The following is a 16,373-nucleotide window of genomic DNA, read 5'->3' on the forward strand; positions in this document are numbered from 1 at the left end:
AATAGTTGTTGGTTTCAGAGAGGTACCATTATAAACTTTTAGGAAAGAATCTTTCTATTGCAAGTTTTCTGTGAAATCTTTGCTCTGTTCTGTTTTTTTTTTTTTTTTTTTGGCCGTGCCACACAGCTTGCAGGATCCCCTGGACCAGGGATCAAACCTGGGCCCCGCCGTGAAAGCACTGTGTCCTAACCACTGGACTGCCAGGGAATTCCCTTTGCTCTGTTTTTAATCACGAACTGATCATTAACTTTCTTCAGATGCCTTTTTTTGGCATATTGATAACTGTTTTACTTTGAAAGATAGATATATTGAATTTTATTAGCTTTTCCATTCTTGAATTAATAAATTAAACTGCCTGATTGAGATATTTGTAGATATTCAATTTGTGCAAGTTTCATTTAGGAATTTTGAATCTATTGTATGTATGTTGTGTATGTGCCATGTGCTGTTTTAGGTTTTAGTAGCAGGATTAATAAGCTGGTATTAAAAAAATAAAGTTGTAATTTGTATGCTTTCAAATGCTCTGGAGCTGTATAAAAGAATTAAATTATATGTTTATTGAAAACTTAATAGAAGTCATCTAAAGCCCGACTGGGCCCAGACTCTTTTTTTTATTAAAAGTAATTCTTATAACATCTTTAAATTTTCTTTGATGAACTATACTGATTTTATTCAGCTTCTGCTGAGAGACAATTTGTTCAATATGTAAAACAGCTAAGAATTTATTTTACATCAATCATACCCAGAAACTATGCAGTGTGGAAATTAGCAGTGTTGATTTTATATCATAGCAGTTTTCTTTGGGAGAAGAAAACGGGCTAGATAGTTCCTTGGGATGGTATTGATATTAAATTCAGAGAGAAGGGGATGAACATTATTAAATGACAGAAGTAGCAGTTCTTTTCAAGGATTAATTTTCTCCCCAGCATTTTATTTTTTAAGAACTCTGAACCTATAGAAAAGTTGTAAGAACAAAATCTTTAATGTATTAATTGTTGTCCTTAGGTGCATTTTATCTGGTGTTTGAATATATGGACCATGATCTGATGGGACTACTGGAATCAGGCTTGGTTCATTTTAATGAAAATCACATAAAGTCATTTATGAGACAGCTCATGGAAGGTCTGGATTATTGTCATAAGAAGAACTTTTTGCATCGAGATATTAAGTGTTCAAATATTCTTCTAAATAATAGGTATGATGTGAGTTTGATATATATATATTTAAAATTAGTCTTTTATAATGTATACCTTGATTCTGTTAAAAAGATTTAAAATTTAGGTTTTTATTGCTCAGACTATTTTAACAAAATCAATATTACAGCTTGGGCTACGTCTGAAGTTGTGTTAAACATACTTTAGTTAATTAACTTCCAATAATAGTTTGTAATGTATGTAAAATAATACTTAGTTGACTTGTTGAAGTTCCATCCATCCCCTCAGTCCAAGCAATTTAATAGGATTAATTGGATCAAACCTCTAAAGAACTTTACAGTCCCTTTGACCTTATATAAATAGGGATTTTCGAGTCATAAAGACCTGAGTTTGAATCCACATAATAGCTTGAATCAATATACTAGTATACATAAACCATATATTAGTTTAAGTGACCTTGGGCAAACTACTTAACCACTCCTTTTCTTTTGTTGTTGTTACTCAGTAACAGCTGTCATACCTCCATGGCGGGGCAGGGAGGGAGGGAAGTAATAAAGATTATAGGCATCCCCCCAACCAAAATACTTAGTTGACCCTCTCATTTGATAGTCTTCCAAATAATGTGAATGGTTCTTCTAATAATTAATGATGTGATTTCAGTTTTAGGTTAAGAATAGGTTTTAGCATCTTTTTTAATTTGGAATTTTTTTTAAAAAACAGTCATCACAGTTTTAAAGTGAACTTTTTTTGAAGTGTATATGCACGTACATACATACATACATATTCTAAGCTTATGTTAAATATTTCACTGACAGCATAACCTGAACTCTGATAATTCTCTTGTAATTGGTACTATTTGTTGGTTTAAGTGAGGCATGCCTGGTCCTGATTTTAGTTAGTAGAAGGTGTTCTATAGAGCACCATGTCACTCTAAGAACTGGAAAGTTAAACATAAATTTAAAATGATGTGATTAATTTCTTGCGCATTATTGTGTGGAATTGAACAAATAATTCGTCTTATTACTAAAGTAGTATGAATTACCTCATTTTGTTTTATTTTCATTGAAGTGTACTTTTCTAAATAGGAACTGAATAGTACTGAGAAACTGTTATATTAGTACTATTATTACTATATATAATAATATAGTATATATATATCATAATAATATAACAACAGTATAGTGTAATAGTAGCTGAAATTATCCAAAGAAAAGTACTAATTTTTGCCTTATATTGTTGTGAGTTTATCTATTTGCCTTTTCCTGTAGAACCTTGGGTACTGCAGTATAATCGAAGTTTCAGTTATATCAGTGAATTTTTGGTTAGTTCTAGGAATAGAACATGAATATGTAAGATCAATTCAGAGTAGACTAATATTTTTTGTTCATTTTATCTTCCTTCCACCAGAGGGCAGATAAAACTTGCAGATTTTGGACTTGCTCGGTTGTATAGCTCAGAAGAAAGGTAAGAATATTTTCAAATGAATATTATAGACATTAGTGACCAGTTTTAGAAGCTATATTAAGAATACCATATTGATAGTTTATTTTTTAACAAAAGGGAAATTTTCTTTTCATGGTTAAATACATAAAATAATGAAGTTTTATACCATGTTGGGTTGACTATTTTAATTACAAAATTTTATACATTAAATCAATGTAAAAATAATAGATTTTTTCATACTTAGAGGTAAATATAATTTCTTTTAAAATGTGCCATTTTAAATGTTTCTTAAATGAACTTAGGAATTTTTAAATAAAATTCATGCTTAAATTTCTAATGCATGTCCAGACATTAAGATGTTTGTAATTTTTGTGTTTAATGAAAAACCTTAGTAAATGCTTTTTATGTTACATGTTTAAACTTGTATATTTTGTTTTAATTATTATTTTGGACTTACTTAAAACTTTTTTTTAACTATAGTTATATCTATGTATAGATGTGTGTTTGTTTTAAACTCCCTAGAACCTTTTATTTAAACAAACTATTGTGAGGAAGTTCAGTGTATAACTTCTTTATGTGGAACTTCTGTGGCTAAAGTTAGGGATTCGTATCCCTCTTGGCTCATTTTGTGCCTGATGGTAGTGAAATTGATTTGTCTTATTAGGATTATTCTTAGAAGAATAATACGGAATTTCAAAATAAAGTATTTTTGTGAAGTAGGGAATTTTATATAAACTATGAAATTAACTGGGTTTAATATCTCCAGTTTATTAGCCCATTCCTTTCTTGTCAGACAGCATTATTTCTTTATATATAATATATATACATATATGTATAAATTCCTTATGACAGTTCTATAATTTATTTAGTATAGTCATAATTGGATATAATAAAATATCAGTTAATTGGAATTGTTAGCAATAGTTATTTATGTTCACTGAATCTTTGCCAGTTTCTGGTTAGTTGAAAAAAAATCCCCTTTTTGAATTTTTTTTTAAGAGTGAAAAATTTGTTTGTTTTTTAATCTTGCAGTGCCTGTGACATAATTCTGAAAATTATTTTTAGTGTTTAGAGGTTTTTAAATGGTATGTTTTGGATACATTAGAGTTCTGTTAAACTCAGACTGTGGTATGGACAGCTTGTTATGGACAGGGCTCCAGTCCCCTATACCTACTTTAGCCAGAGCTTTTCGGCCTTTATTTAACTTACTACACTTCTAATTAATATTTTATTTTAAGAAAAGGTTGTATGTTTTTGCTTGTTTGTTTGTTTGAAGTTGTTCTAGAGCTTAACAGCTCTAACCCTCATTTTGCGTTTGAGAAAACAGAGACCTAGAAAGGGTTGAGTGACTTGAAAGATCCAAAAATATTTGTTAGTATCATCAAGAGTGTATAGCTCAAAGTTTCCAACTCCCAATTATTTATTCTTTCCATTGTGTATAATAGTGCCTTTTGATAGAATTTCAAGGAAAAAAATAAATTGGTCCTTAAGTATACTTAACCCAAAACTTCACTTGAAGTATACTTTTTGAATGACTAAATTTCAATGACTGTTCTTTAGGGGGCAGTTCTTCTTAATTAAGGATTCTACCTGCTTAGCTGGTTAACTGAGATTTCACTGTAGTTTGGTTATCCTTTCTTAATAGAAGTATATGTCTATCATACTTTGACTATAAATCCCTTTCTTCTTGTTTTCGTGTTAGGTTTCAGTGGAGATGGAGAACAGCTAAATTACCATTTTCCATCTCATAGATTCTTTTTATGCAGATATTTGTTCACATTGGAATAGATATGTTCCAGAAGAACTGACTGTAGAGCCAAATTTTATATGTCAAAATCCATTTTCCCATTGATTTTTTTTTTCTCTTTTAAAATGGAATGTTGGGTTTCAGTGGAGTGTCAGGGGTGTGGCGTGTTCACTGAACCTTGGTCCCCATTGCCTTGCTGAATTGATATAAGAATTTTGAACTTAAGGAAGTAGGAAATTTAAAATCCCATAACTTTGCATCTTCAGGTAATGTATACTGAAATTTTCTGCTTAATCAAATTTGTAAGTTAAAAACTTGGTATATCATTTTGTTTTATAAGCAAATATCCTTTCCTTCAGGGTTATGTACGTCTTTAAAACTACTCTTTTTCAGATTCGAATAATTCTAGTTTCTTTAAAATCAGTTAGAAAAGTAGGCTTAATTTAATGGAATGACTTTAAAATACACATACTGTTCTAGTAAATTTTAATAACATACTGAAATTCACTGCCTTTAGCAGATTCACTGTATTATCCTAAGTTTTCTAGATATTTCTTGAAATAAACATACAGCAAATGATTTCCATCCATATTTCTTTGTTATTATAAGCAGAAAGAAACCATAATACCCCCATCCAAATATTTTTTTTTTTGCGATACGCAGGCCTCTCACTGTTGTGGCCTCTCCCGTTGCGGAGCACAGGCTCCGGACGCGCAGGCTCAGCGGCCATGGCTCACGGGCCCAGCCGCTCCGCGGCATGTGGGATCTTCCCAGACCGGGGCACGAACCTGTGTCCCCTGCATCGGCAGGCGGACTCTCAACCACTGCGCCACCAGGGAAGCCCCCAAATATTTTTTGAAGTATTTTCTAAGTAATTAGCTATTACAGGTAGAATGAAGTGTTCAAGAAATTATTGTAGGGTTTCTTGTTTTTTTCAAAATAGAGCAGATTTCAGCTTATCACTGTAATAGCATCAATTACATCTCTCTCACTTATTTGATTTGGTATATCTTTTTTTTTAATAATTAATTTTTATTTTTGGCTACGTTGGGTCTTTGTTGCTGCGCCCGGGCTTTCTCTAGTTGCAGTGAGCGGGGGCTGCTCTTGATTGCGGTACGCAGCCTTCTCATTGCGGTGGCTTCTCTTGTTGCGGAGCACAGGCTCTAGGTGCACGGGCTTCAGTAGTTGTGGCACATGGGCTCAGTAGTTGTGACTCACGGGCCCTAGAGCGCAGACTCAGTAGCTGTGGTGCACGGGCTTAGTTGCTCCACGGCATGTGGGATCTTCCCACGACAGGGATCGAACCCGTGTCCCCTGCATTGGCAGGTGGATTCTTCACCACTGCACCACCAGGGAAGTCCCGGTATATCTTTTTTGAATATGAGGAAAACTTGATGGAACTACAGCTAGTATGTAGGAATTGAGCATGGGGTTGTGGGTGACCAGTGTGGATCTCCTCTGTCATGTGTGCTACAATAGAGGAAAGGAGAACCACTGGGCTAACATTAGGGGGGAAAATGATTCCTTTAAACGTGAAGAATCATTTTCTTGTTTTGAACATCAGTATTCATGCTTTGCTCTATTTGGCCTTGGGAAATATAGAACTTGAGAACAGAGGTTTTTGCCTCATTTCTTCATATCTGTTCAGTTTTTTAGTAGCTGTTTTAAGTCCATCTTTCCCCAAGACTTTTAGCCACAATGATAAATCCTCTTCTGAGTTTTTATTTTACCAAGTCTTAGCTACAATGCTTTTCCAAGTAACAGAGTATCTTTTTCTCTTTATGTGACCGTCTCATATGAAAAAATATGCACTTTACATGTAAGTTGAAATTAATTTCACTTTCTAGAGAAGAAACTAACTTAACACATTTACTTTTTTAATGGAAGGAACTCAAAATCCTAAGGCCTAAATTAGGAAACTTTGGCTCTAGTCCCGGCATTTCTATTTTACCAGTTGTGAAATATTGGACAAGTCACTTAATATCTCTGTATGTCATTATTCTCAACTTTAAGATGAAGGATTTCAAATCTCTAAGATATTTATAGTGTATTGGAAAGCATTTCTTTCGTGGTTTTGAAAGTTACAGTGAACAAAATAGCTTTTTAAACATTTTTGAAGGCAATATCGCCATCTAGTGGCTTTTCATAAAATTGCCATTAAAACCAAAACTAAATTTTCCCAAACCTATGTAGGGTGTGAATGGAAGAATTACCTCTTGCTGCTTGTCCAGGGACTAGATGAAATTATATTCAGAATTAAAATTGCCTCCTTGGTGCTGGTCTTTTTACTTTTGTTCTTGTCTTTTAACTACAGCTAGGATTGTAGTTATTTTAAAGACAGGGATCATTATTTTAAACTTTTGTGTTTTATATGCCTTAAAGCATAAAACACATTCATAGTAACTGCTCGATTAAGTCTGATCCTTCAAATGTTATATTAATTATATTAATATTAATTGTTGGCCCTTAAAATATTATATTTTATTTTTGCCAAATAAAGTATGCTCATTTAGTCTTCTAGAAAGTTGTATGATATTTCCATTTCTGAATCTCCCTTAAAGCTCCTCATGTATCTAATAAAGTCTATAAATGCGAAATATTTTGATAGCATCAAATATTTAACATTACCTGAGATTTCATGAAAGTTTTATGATGACTTTACACTTTAATATCTTGTTAACCACATTAAAGTAGAAGGTTTGAAAAATAAAAGAAGTATTGCTGGTGGTGGTGCCACTTCCCTAGTAGACAAAGAAATAGTGTCTGCTTTCTTTTCAAAAACTTAATGAGACTTATTTACAGACGAAGATATTCAGTAGAAGTTGAAATTCAGAATATTTAATGTCGAGACCATTATTTCTGGATTTTTACAAAGGTAGTTTCTAGCCGTCCAAGAGGAACAGCTTGTTGGAGTTACTGTTTTCTTTTTCTAATTTAATGTCAGAGGGATTTTATGTGTGTGTGTTTTGCTAGGTTATGGAATTATTGCTTGGGATTTAACTTTAATTGTGGGAATAAATTGGAGTGGTTATTTTTCTATTCTTAGGGTTTTCTTTTTAAAGTATTAATTTATTCTGTAACACCTAAGAACCTCACTATATGTTTTTCCATCCTGTTTCTTTTTCAGTAGGGATGAATTTGTTTTTTGTGAAAAGACTGGGTAGATATCTCAATAATGTAATTTTTTTTTAGTCCATGAAAGAAAAAAAAAATCGCATGTGTGATGTCACATCAGTTTGTGTCTTCTCTTTGTGATGTAAACAAGACTGTCTTTAGGATGTTGACAGTGGGTAGCCAAACCTAGTAGCCCAAGTCCTAAATGTTCAATTTTGAGGATTCTGGATTTTATTTATCTGTCTAACTTTGGATGAACTATTTTCATTATTACATCAGTACTTTAGTTTTCTTGGGATTTAAATGTCCTAGTTTCAGAACAGTTTCAGTGTCTTATACTTCTCTCTTTACATTGGTAAGCACAACAACCTAATCATACCGTGGAATATTTTCTTCATAATACTATAAACGAATATTGAATTGGGTGATTTGGGATTGGCTTTATTCTCTGCTAACTCCACCCACCTTGGAATTTTCTTTTATGATTAAAGTCCTTCTGTCTGCATACTTTCTCAGTGTTTGCTTTTTCCTCATTAAGCACTAAGGTAAAAAGTTAGGTATGGCACCTATTTTGTAAAAATTTTGAGTAAATTATCATGAATTTTTCCTTGAGTTTAATAAAACCATCATTTTCATTGTCTTTTGTCAGTGTTAACTTTGAAAAGTACATTAAAAAGCTTATTTAGGGCTTCCCTGGTGGCGCAGTGGTTGAGAGTCCGCCTGCCGATGCAGGGGACACAGGTTCGTGTCCCGGTCCGGGAAGATCCCACATGCCACAGAGCGGCTGGGCCTGTGAGCCATGGCCGCTGAGCCTGCGCGTCCGGAGCCTGTGCTCTGCAATGGGAGAGGCCACAACAGTGAGAGGCCCGCGTACCGCAAAAAAAAAAAATGTTTATTTAAAACATAATTACAGCACCACTATCTTCTTGAAAGTTTTTTTGCCAGCTCTGTTCTCTCCCTGGCTCTATCTCCTAGCTCTAGAAAGTGAGCATTTGCTCAGCCTTCTCAGGGAACTGATAGTTCAGTGTGGGCAGAGCAAGAGCCAAGTAATAATTTTGTAGGTCTTGTGTGGATATTCTCCCAGAGGCAGCAGTGTGTATTGAAGGTGTAAACATTGGCATTTCATTTTATACTATCACTTTGCACTTTGGAAAGTAGATTGACCTTGTAAGTCTGCAAGCAAGGGTAATCAGTTAGAAAGGGGTTGCAATAAACCTAGGTAGGATATGGGGGACTTACTTCCCTGGCTGTCCAGCGGTTAAGACTTCGCCTTCTATTGCAGGGGGTGCGGGTTTGATCCTTGGTCGGGGAGCTAAGATCCCACATGCCTCGTGGCCAAAAAACCAAAACATAAAAGAGAAGCAATTTTGTAACAAATTCAATAAAGAATTTAAATATGGTCCACATCAAAAAAAAAAGTAGTGATTATTAAAAAAAAACAAACAAAACCTAGGTAGGATAATTATGGCTTTAACTAGGCATAGGTGTTGGAAAGATGGAGATGAATTATATCATAAGATATAGAATAGTTAGAACTTGATGGTTGACTATTGTGTTGGTAGATACATCCTGCCTTTACCCCTACAGTAAGATTTCTGCTTAAGGAATTGTATAAATGGTTTATTAATTAGGAGAAGCTAAACTTAAAACAAAGAGAACCTCAAAATTCAGTGGCTTAAAGAATAAGAAATTTATATTTCTCACTCAGTAATCTGGAGCAGTTGTTACTTTACCTTGCTGCACAATTGATAATATTTCACCATATTGTTTGATCAAATGGTGACTCTGCTTCATACAGTCATTTAAGGATCCAGATTGGAAGATTTGCTGCCTTTCTTCACATGCTTTCCAAGTCTATCACCATGTCTGTCAGCTAGAAGCTAGAAAAGAGGAGGGAGGGGTGTTATGAGCCAGGCCAAGAAATGGCACCTGTGTTCACGTTCCATTGGCGAGAACTTGGTCATGTGGCCACACCTAACTGCAGTGAGGGTGGGAAATGTAGTGTAGGTGGGCAGCTCCCATTGAAGAAAGGAAGAACAGATTTTAGAAGACAGCTTAGCAATCTCTGCCATAAACTGTGATGCTGTTTGCTGAGACAGGAAACGGGAAGCAGGTTTACGGCAGAAGATATAAGTTTCCTTTTGGATATGTTAAAATACAGGTACTTATAAGACCTCTAAATTTGCATGTGTAATAAGAATACGCAAGTGATCCTAAGGTAACATCAATTGGAAAAAAATTACTTATGTTTTTCTGTAGCAATGTTATGGTACAGAAATTTAAGTCATTTTTCTGAGAAAAAATCAAAAGGAGGAAAGTAGGGTAAAATTAGAAGGGAATGGGGAAAGGGCATGAGGGAAAAGACTGTGTTTATTGTTATGTAGTTATGGCATAAATCAGTTGATTAAAAAATATTGATAAGTACTTACTGTATGCCAGACACTGACCTAGGTAATACCTATTGGCTGCGTAGTAGAGATATGAAAGACAGATCAATCCCTGGTCTCATTACATAGTCATGAAAGAAGGTAGACAACGAACCTGTTGGATAGTGGAAAGAATTTAAAGTACCAAGTGCTACAAAGCAAATAAAATAGTTTCTGTAAGGACACTATGAGCTTGGGGGTGGCTGCTTGGCTAATTTTGGCTAAGGCAGTTAGGATAGAATTCTTTGAGAAGTAAAATTGAGCTAAGACCTGAGTGATGAGGAGAGGATAACTTAATGAAGACCTAGGCAGATAACATTCCAAGTAGAAGGAACTCAGCAACTGCAAGGCCTGGAAACAGACTTGGAAAGTTTAAGGGGGCCAAGATGTTGCCCAGTGTAAAACTAGGAAGTGAGATACTCCAGGGTATAGTCTTATCACCTGAGGTAAAGTATAAATTTTATTTAGTTGCAGTGGGAGATCATTGGACAGTTTAAGCAACTAACTGATATGACTTGGTTTTATGCTTAAAACACTTAAAAGTGGGGGAGGAAAGCTAGAGATCGAGGCCAGGAAACTAATTAAGAGACTGTTGCAGTAGCACCAGAAAAAAGATAATAGTGGCTCCGACTAAAAGTTGGTAGTGGCTCAGATTTCCTTGAAATCGTGGGAAATGGTTGCATTTAGGACCTATTTGGATGTAGAGTTGACAGAAGTTGTTGATAGATTAGATGTGAGATTTGAAGGAGAAAGGAAACAAGGATGACTCCTGGGTTTTTGACCTTAGAAGTTGGGTTGGTGTTAAAAATAGGTCCCAAATTTCTTTTGTAGTTTTGGTAGGTGTTTACGTAGTGGATTCTGAAGGAGACATGGCATTTGGGCATACGATGAATTTAGTTAGCTGAACTCTTTCCATGTTTTTCTCAAAAATATAAGTTATGCTCTAAAATAAGTGTAGACTTTATGTATTGTTGGAAAAGTGAAGCATTTTAAAGCTAATTTAGGTATTTCCTATTATATGGTGTTTTTTTCATTTCTTAGAATGGTCTTTAACAGAGTTACCAACTGTGGTTTGTGAATTTTAATTTGGATTATCCAGGATCTCCAAATACTTCAAGGGCCTAAAATCTTGCTCTGATCATCTGTTTGCCTTTTACCTATTCAGACCAGACAGGAGGCTGAGCTGCCTGCCAGCCTGGGGATATACCTTTAAGGCAGTGCTCCTTGTGGTGTGTAGGGTAGGGAAGACCATTATCATGTCACACCTCCGCTGAAGGGCAAAGTGTTGGAATCTATTACTGAGCAGATAATCTTTGATCTCTATTCTGTTGATACTTCATTGATTGTAAAGAGAAATGTTGGGATGGTACTTTGTTTTACAAAAAATATATATCAGTTTGAGTATTTATTTACTTCATAAATGAAAGAATTTCCACAAGTTAGATATTATATTAGTGTTTTAAAATTGAGCTTTCTATGTCAAATTTTACTGTTGAATGTTTCCAGTCTTTACGTAGTTCTTATTTTTCTTCTGACAGAAACTGAGCATTTGGATATATTTGGAAAAGCTGTTAATTGGTATATATTAAGTACTTTTGCTGTACACTTAGAAGTATAGTTCATTTAGTTCTATGTTTAATCATTTTTGAAAATGTACTAAATATTTTCACTTCTGAATTTGATGAAAGTTAATGAAAAAGTGAACTAGTCTAATTTTAACTGCTAAAGATGACTGTGTTCTAAATGTTGCCTAGAACTTGATATATAATATGGTTAAAAACCAAAATTCAACTGAGTAAATTTGAAGATCTAATTGGTTTTATTAAACACTTCCTGAATCAGGCCACATCCCACCTAGTAAGTAGAAGGGAGCTCTGAGGAGCTATACAAAATGGAAGGTTTTTAAAGGCAGAAGGGGCAGGGACAAGAAAGTTATACTAGCAGAAAGCAGATTGGCAAGGTCACTTTCCTTTAAGGGATGGGAGGGGTCTGTGTGTGGCAGGTGACCTCGATAGTGCTGACCAGGAAATTCCAGACCGATTGGTTAAGATGCCTGTCCTGGGAGGGGCTGAATCTGCAGTTAGGTTAGGTAGTAAGTCTTGGTTTGCTGGTGTGGGAGTTACACAAGTAACTCCATTTTGGATCTGTTGTTTCTTTTTAACACACATATAAAATAATCTTTTATTTAAATATAAAATTTACTAATCTTAATTTGTGTAATTTCTCCACATAATACAGCAGACTTTTATTTTTTAAAAATATATTTAAAAACATTTCTAAACATAAAAAGATAAAAAATTAACTATTTACTGACAGATTTACATTAATTTAAACATTTTTCTTGAGACTGTAGATACCTAGTTATACCTTAGTAGCAAGACCATAGGTTTCACATACTCATAGACCTTTGAAATGTTTTAGAAAACTACTTATCATAATTTTCCCAGACTTTGTTCCCCCACCCAGCTAATTAATGTATGTCACCTAAAGTTGCAGGGCCATATACAGTAAAAGGTCTGACCTATGCCCAACATTGTTCTGGGCTTAGTGTGGGGGTACTATTTTTTTCATAATAAAGAATGGTCTCTGAGGTCTTTTGATTTTTTGGGAACATAGAGAAAACAAAATAGTTCATTACAGTGGTAAGTATGGTATAAATTTAAGAATATGAAAACAAATCTTTCTTTAAAAATAAATCTGTTGTTAATAAAAGATTAGACTTTATGGAGATGGGTCTTTCACCATGTTTTAAATAAGCTTGAATGAGAAAAATGGGAAGGAATTTCAAATTTAAAAGGTGTTAAGACATAAAGAGGTGAACATATTTTTAAATGATTAAATCCAGCTTAATTAGAATAGCTAGAGTTTAAAAGATTTCCTCGTTATGTGAAGATAAGTGATGCTAGTGAAAACAAGCAAAAATCGCTAAGAAAAGTAATTTAATAATGTTAGAAAAATCTAATCCTAGTTGGCTATCCAAAACATACTTCTTAGACTATCTTCTCTTTTCACAATTTATACCAAAGTCAAGTATCCTTTTTTCCTGACTTTGGCACACTGTTACTATAGTCCTATCTGTGGTAATGCTGTGGTGTCCTTGATGGCTTACAGTCTAAGTGTTTAAATTATTTGGAGAAATTTGGCAGTGTGGGAGCAGGCTACTCAGGTCTTAGGCTGCCTGGAACTTCAGACCTACAGTTGGCAAGAGGGAATTGCTTCATAAATTATATGCTCCTTTTTTTCCTTCCCCAAACTGGTCCGAGTCCAAGCCAACCTCAGGTAACTGGGCTTGGAATACAGCCATTCTGGGAAATTTCCTGTGATATAGCCTTTGCATCCTTGTGATTTGGAGGATATTTGGAAAGGAAGAGAAGTTTAGAATTGACCTAAAGACATACGTGATCACACAGAACAGTCGAAGAACTACCTCTAACTTCTTAGACCGTCTTTACTCATGTGAGTCAGCTACAACAGGATCATTCTCGGAGGAGTGAAAACACTTATACAGCTTACTAGATAATATCTTCTATGACAAAGTGGTAGTAGTATATATATGTATGTCCTCATTGTCAGAAGGTGACAAAGGAATCATCTGATAAAGTATCTTCCCTATCATTAGTGGTTCCTGGCAGAGTAGACCTGAACTACTACAGTCTACATTTCTGTACTTTCTATTCACATACCAAAGTGGGTTAAAATCAATGAAATATTGCCAAGGAAAGATATGCCCAGTTGAAAACTTTTGTTAGGTGGTGGTTACAGTTTGAACTGTATCTTGCCATACATTAGTGATTTGCCAGATTTGGTCAAAATCATCAATGCCAACAGTTGATATAAAGATCTTTCTTTGACCGTATTACAGTTAAAATGAGCCAACAACTTTTAATTTTTATATATTAAGGGAATTTTTCAGGTAATCACATTGCTTTCAGATGTATTTTATGATCATATATTAGATGCCATAGCATGTCTGTAGGCAGATGAAAGTAGTTTTAGTTAGGATTGTAGGATTGCTTTGATTAGGCAAAATAATATTTCTTAGAAGATTTTCTCTTATTCTAACACATACTAGCTCTAAAGAGTGCTTTCTGTGTTTTTTAGTCGTCCATATACCAACAAGGTCATCACTTTATGGTACCGTCCGCCTGAACTGCTGCTGGGAGAAGAAAGATACACACCAGCTATTGATGTATGGAGCTGTGGGTAAGATAGGCTTATTGACTGGTTAATTTACTTGAAACTTGGTAGTGAAGTAAAATCATACCATTTGGTAATGGTGGATATTTTTCCCATTAGATGTATCCTTGGTGAACTCTTCACTAAAAAACCTATATTTCAAGCAAATCAGGAGCTTGCACAACTAGAATTAATAAGGTAAGCTTGTGATTTTAATATTTGTAATATCTGTAGGAAATTAAAATTTTTTCACGCTTGTGTTTCTAGGAGAACATCATGTTTCTATTGAAGGCTGATGATTGCTGAATGGAGGAGAAACTAGAATGCAGGCACTCTGATAATTGTTCAAGTAAAATTAAGGATCTTAAAGTCCCTAGATATTTTGTGATTAGATTAATGTGTTTGAGTCCCTAAAGATAAGACTGGGAAGGAGGAGTGAATATGAGGGGGGAGAGAATGAATGGTAGATTCTGTTTTTTTCGGAGTGTGGCAGTATGGAAGAATTAATGTTTGGGGATATTTTAAAGATATACTCTTTTATATATGTATATGCACATGTGTTTATATGTATATGTGTATGCAGACACACCAAAATACATCTATGTACTCACTAGCATAGGTCTTCATTATTTGGAGCCTATTATAGGACCTAGGTCATAGGACTTACGTGTTAATCATCTCTCTCTTTATCTAATATTTTAAATAAATTTCTTTTTTATAAAAGAGCTTTGGTTTTCATATATAATAATATTAATTTGCAACTTGTAAGATTTGCATGAGTGTTTCAAAATATGGATGAGAATTTTCAGGGAAGATATTGGTATAAGGCACATACATACCCATGTACTGTGAACCTTCCCTTCAGCAGAGGTATTGGACTAATTGATGCTCTACATTCCATCTGTAAATAATACTAGCTTGATAACATAGCAAGCTGAATACTTGCAGCTAGTAGATTACCACTCTATAGTAAGACTACGTATTTATTCTACCAGTTGAAGAGTATGACAACCAAGAGGTAGTTTCCCATTTTGTATACAAACATTTTATTATTGTACATATGTTGTTTAATTAACTATAGACAGATGCAGTGCTTTGCAAAGACTTAACAGAGTTGGCTAATGTAGAATCCCATTCAGTGAGTCCTCTGATGAAAGAGAAGGCCATGGCCCTGTGTCAGAAAGTTGGGAAATAAATGCACATTTATACATTTTTAGTTAAAATAAAAGGTTTAAATCATGTATCTGTGTATCTTTCTTTTTCTTTCTTTTTTTATTTTGGTAATGATTTTCTCTAACCCATTTTTTCAGTTAGCCAACTATTGTTCCTAATTGTATTGGATACTAGGGTTTCTATTAATGATGTTAGTATTTATTAGTTTATACATGATACAAGTATTGTTTTAGGAATTTCACCTGAATTACTTCAGTTAAGTTGTGTCTTGTTTTTATAGTTAAGAAAACTGAACCTTACAGAGGTGAAGAATTTGCTCAGAGTCATACAACTAGCAAGTGGCAAAATTGAGATTTGAATCTAGATAGTTTTACCTTACTATCTAAACTTATAACCAATTCTCTATACTATGTAGGAAATAAAACTTCCTGGAACTTTTAGTTGGTATGACACAAACACCAAGAATTAACAAAGACAGCATGAAAAATTTCTGCAGAATATTAATACAAAATTTCTAAAAGGAGTGATTAGCCAGTAGTATGTAATGTTTTATTAAAAATTAACTTGCAGAGTCAAGTAGGGTCATCTTAAGAATACAAGAATGTTTTAGTTTTAGGAATTCCATTATTATAATTCATCATTTTAATAGACATAAAATAATATGTCTATCTTGATAGTGTTGAATAGGCATTTGCTGAAATTATAAACTGCTAGTTAAGTGTAGAGGCATATTTCTTTAACACAATAAAATATGTATCACAAACGGACTAAATAATATTTAGTGGTGAAATACTAGAAGTAAAGGCAAGAATGAGAAAAAATTGACTAGCAGTATCATTTTAAGAGTGTTTTAGAAGCACTAACTAGTTAACTAGTAGTGTTAGAAAAGTGAACCCAATAAAAGGTATACTATCATAATTTGTATCTGATAGCATTGCATACATGCAGCGTGCAAGGAAATCACCTGAAATTCCTTGAATAAAAAATTTCTAAAGCAATAGCTTTTAAAGACTATGTACCAGTAATAACCAGTTAGAAACATAGGGAGTGGAGAGCATGTTTAACAAAACCACCACCATATATACTCCAGGAATATTGAAAACTATAATGTTTCACCTAAAATTGTAAAGAAGATTGGAA

At 34.0% G+C, this 16,373-nt stretch overlaps 1 protein-coding gene across 2 annotated transcripts in view; it reads left to right on the top strand.

Moving 5' to 3' along the window:
• CDK13 (cyclin dependent kinase 13) overlaps positions 1-16,373 on the top strand; it is a gene marked incomplete at its 5' end in the record, with an annotated part of 108,644 nt that overhangs the window by 69,493 nt on the left and 22,778 nt on the right. For both annotated transcript variants that reach the window (XM_079711397.1, XM_079711398.1), the window contains 4 exons: positions 1,006-1,195; positions 2,562-2,618; positions 13,986-14,087; positions 14,181-14,258. In XM_079711397.1, the coding sequence (XP_079567523.1) occupies positions 1,006-1,195; positions 2,562-2,618; positions 13,986-14,087; positions 14,181-14,258 (427 nt within the window). The remainder of the gene's footprint in view (positions 1-1,005; positions 1,196-2,561; positions 2,619-13,985; positions 14,088-14,180; positions 14,259-16,373) is intronic.

This window comes from Hyperoodon ampullatus (assembly GCF_949752795.1).
Source record: "Hyperoodon ampullatus genome assembly, chromosome: 9".
NCBI classification, from domain to species: Eukaryota; Metazoa; Chordata; class Mammalia; order Artiodactyla; family Ziphiidae; genus Hyperoodon; species Hyperoodon ampullatus.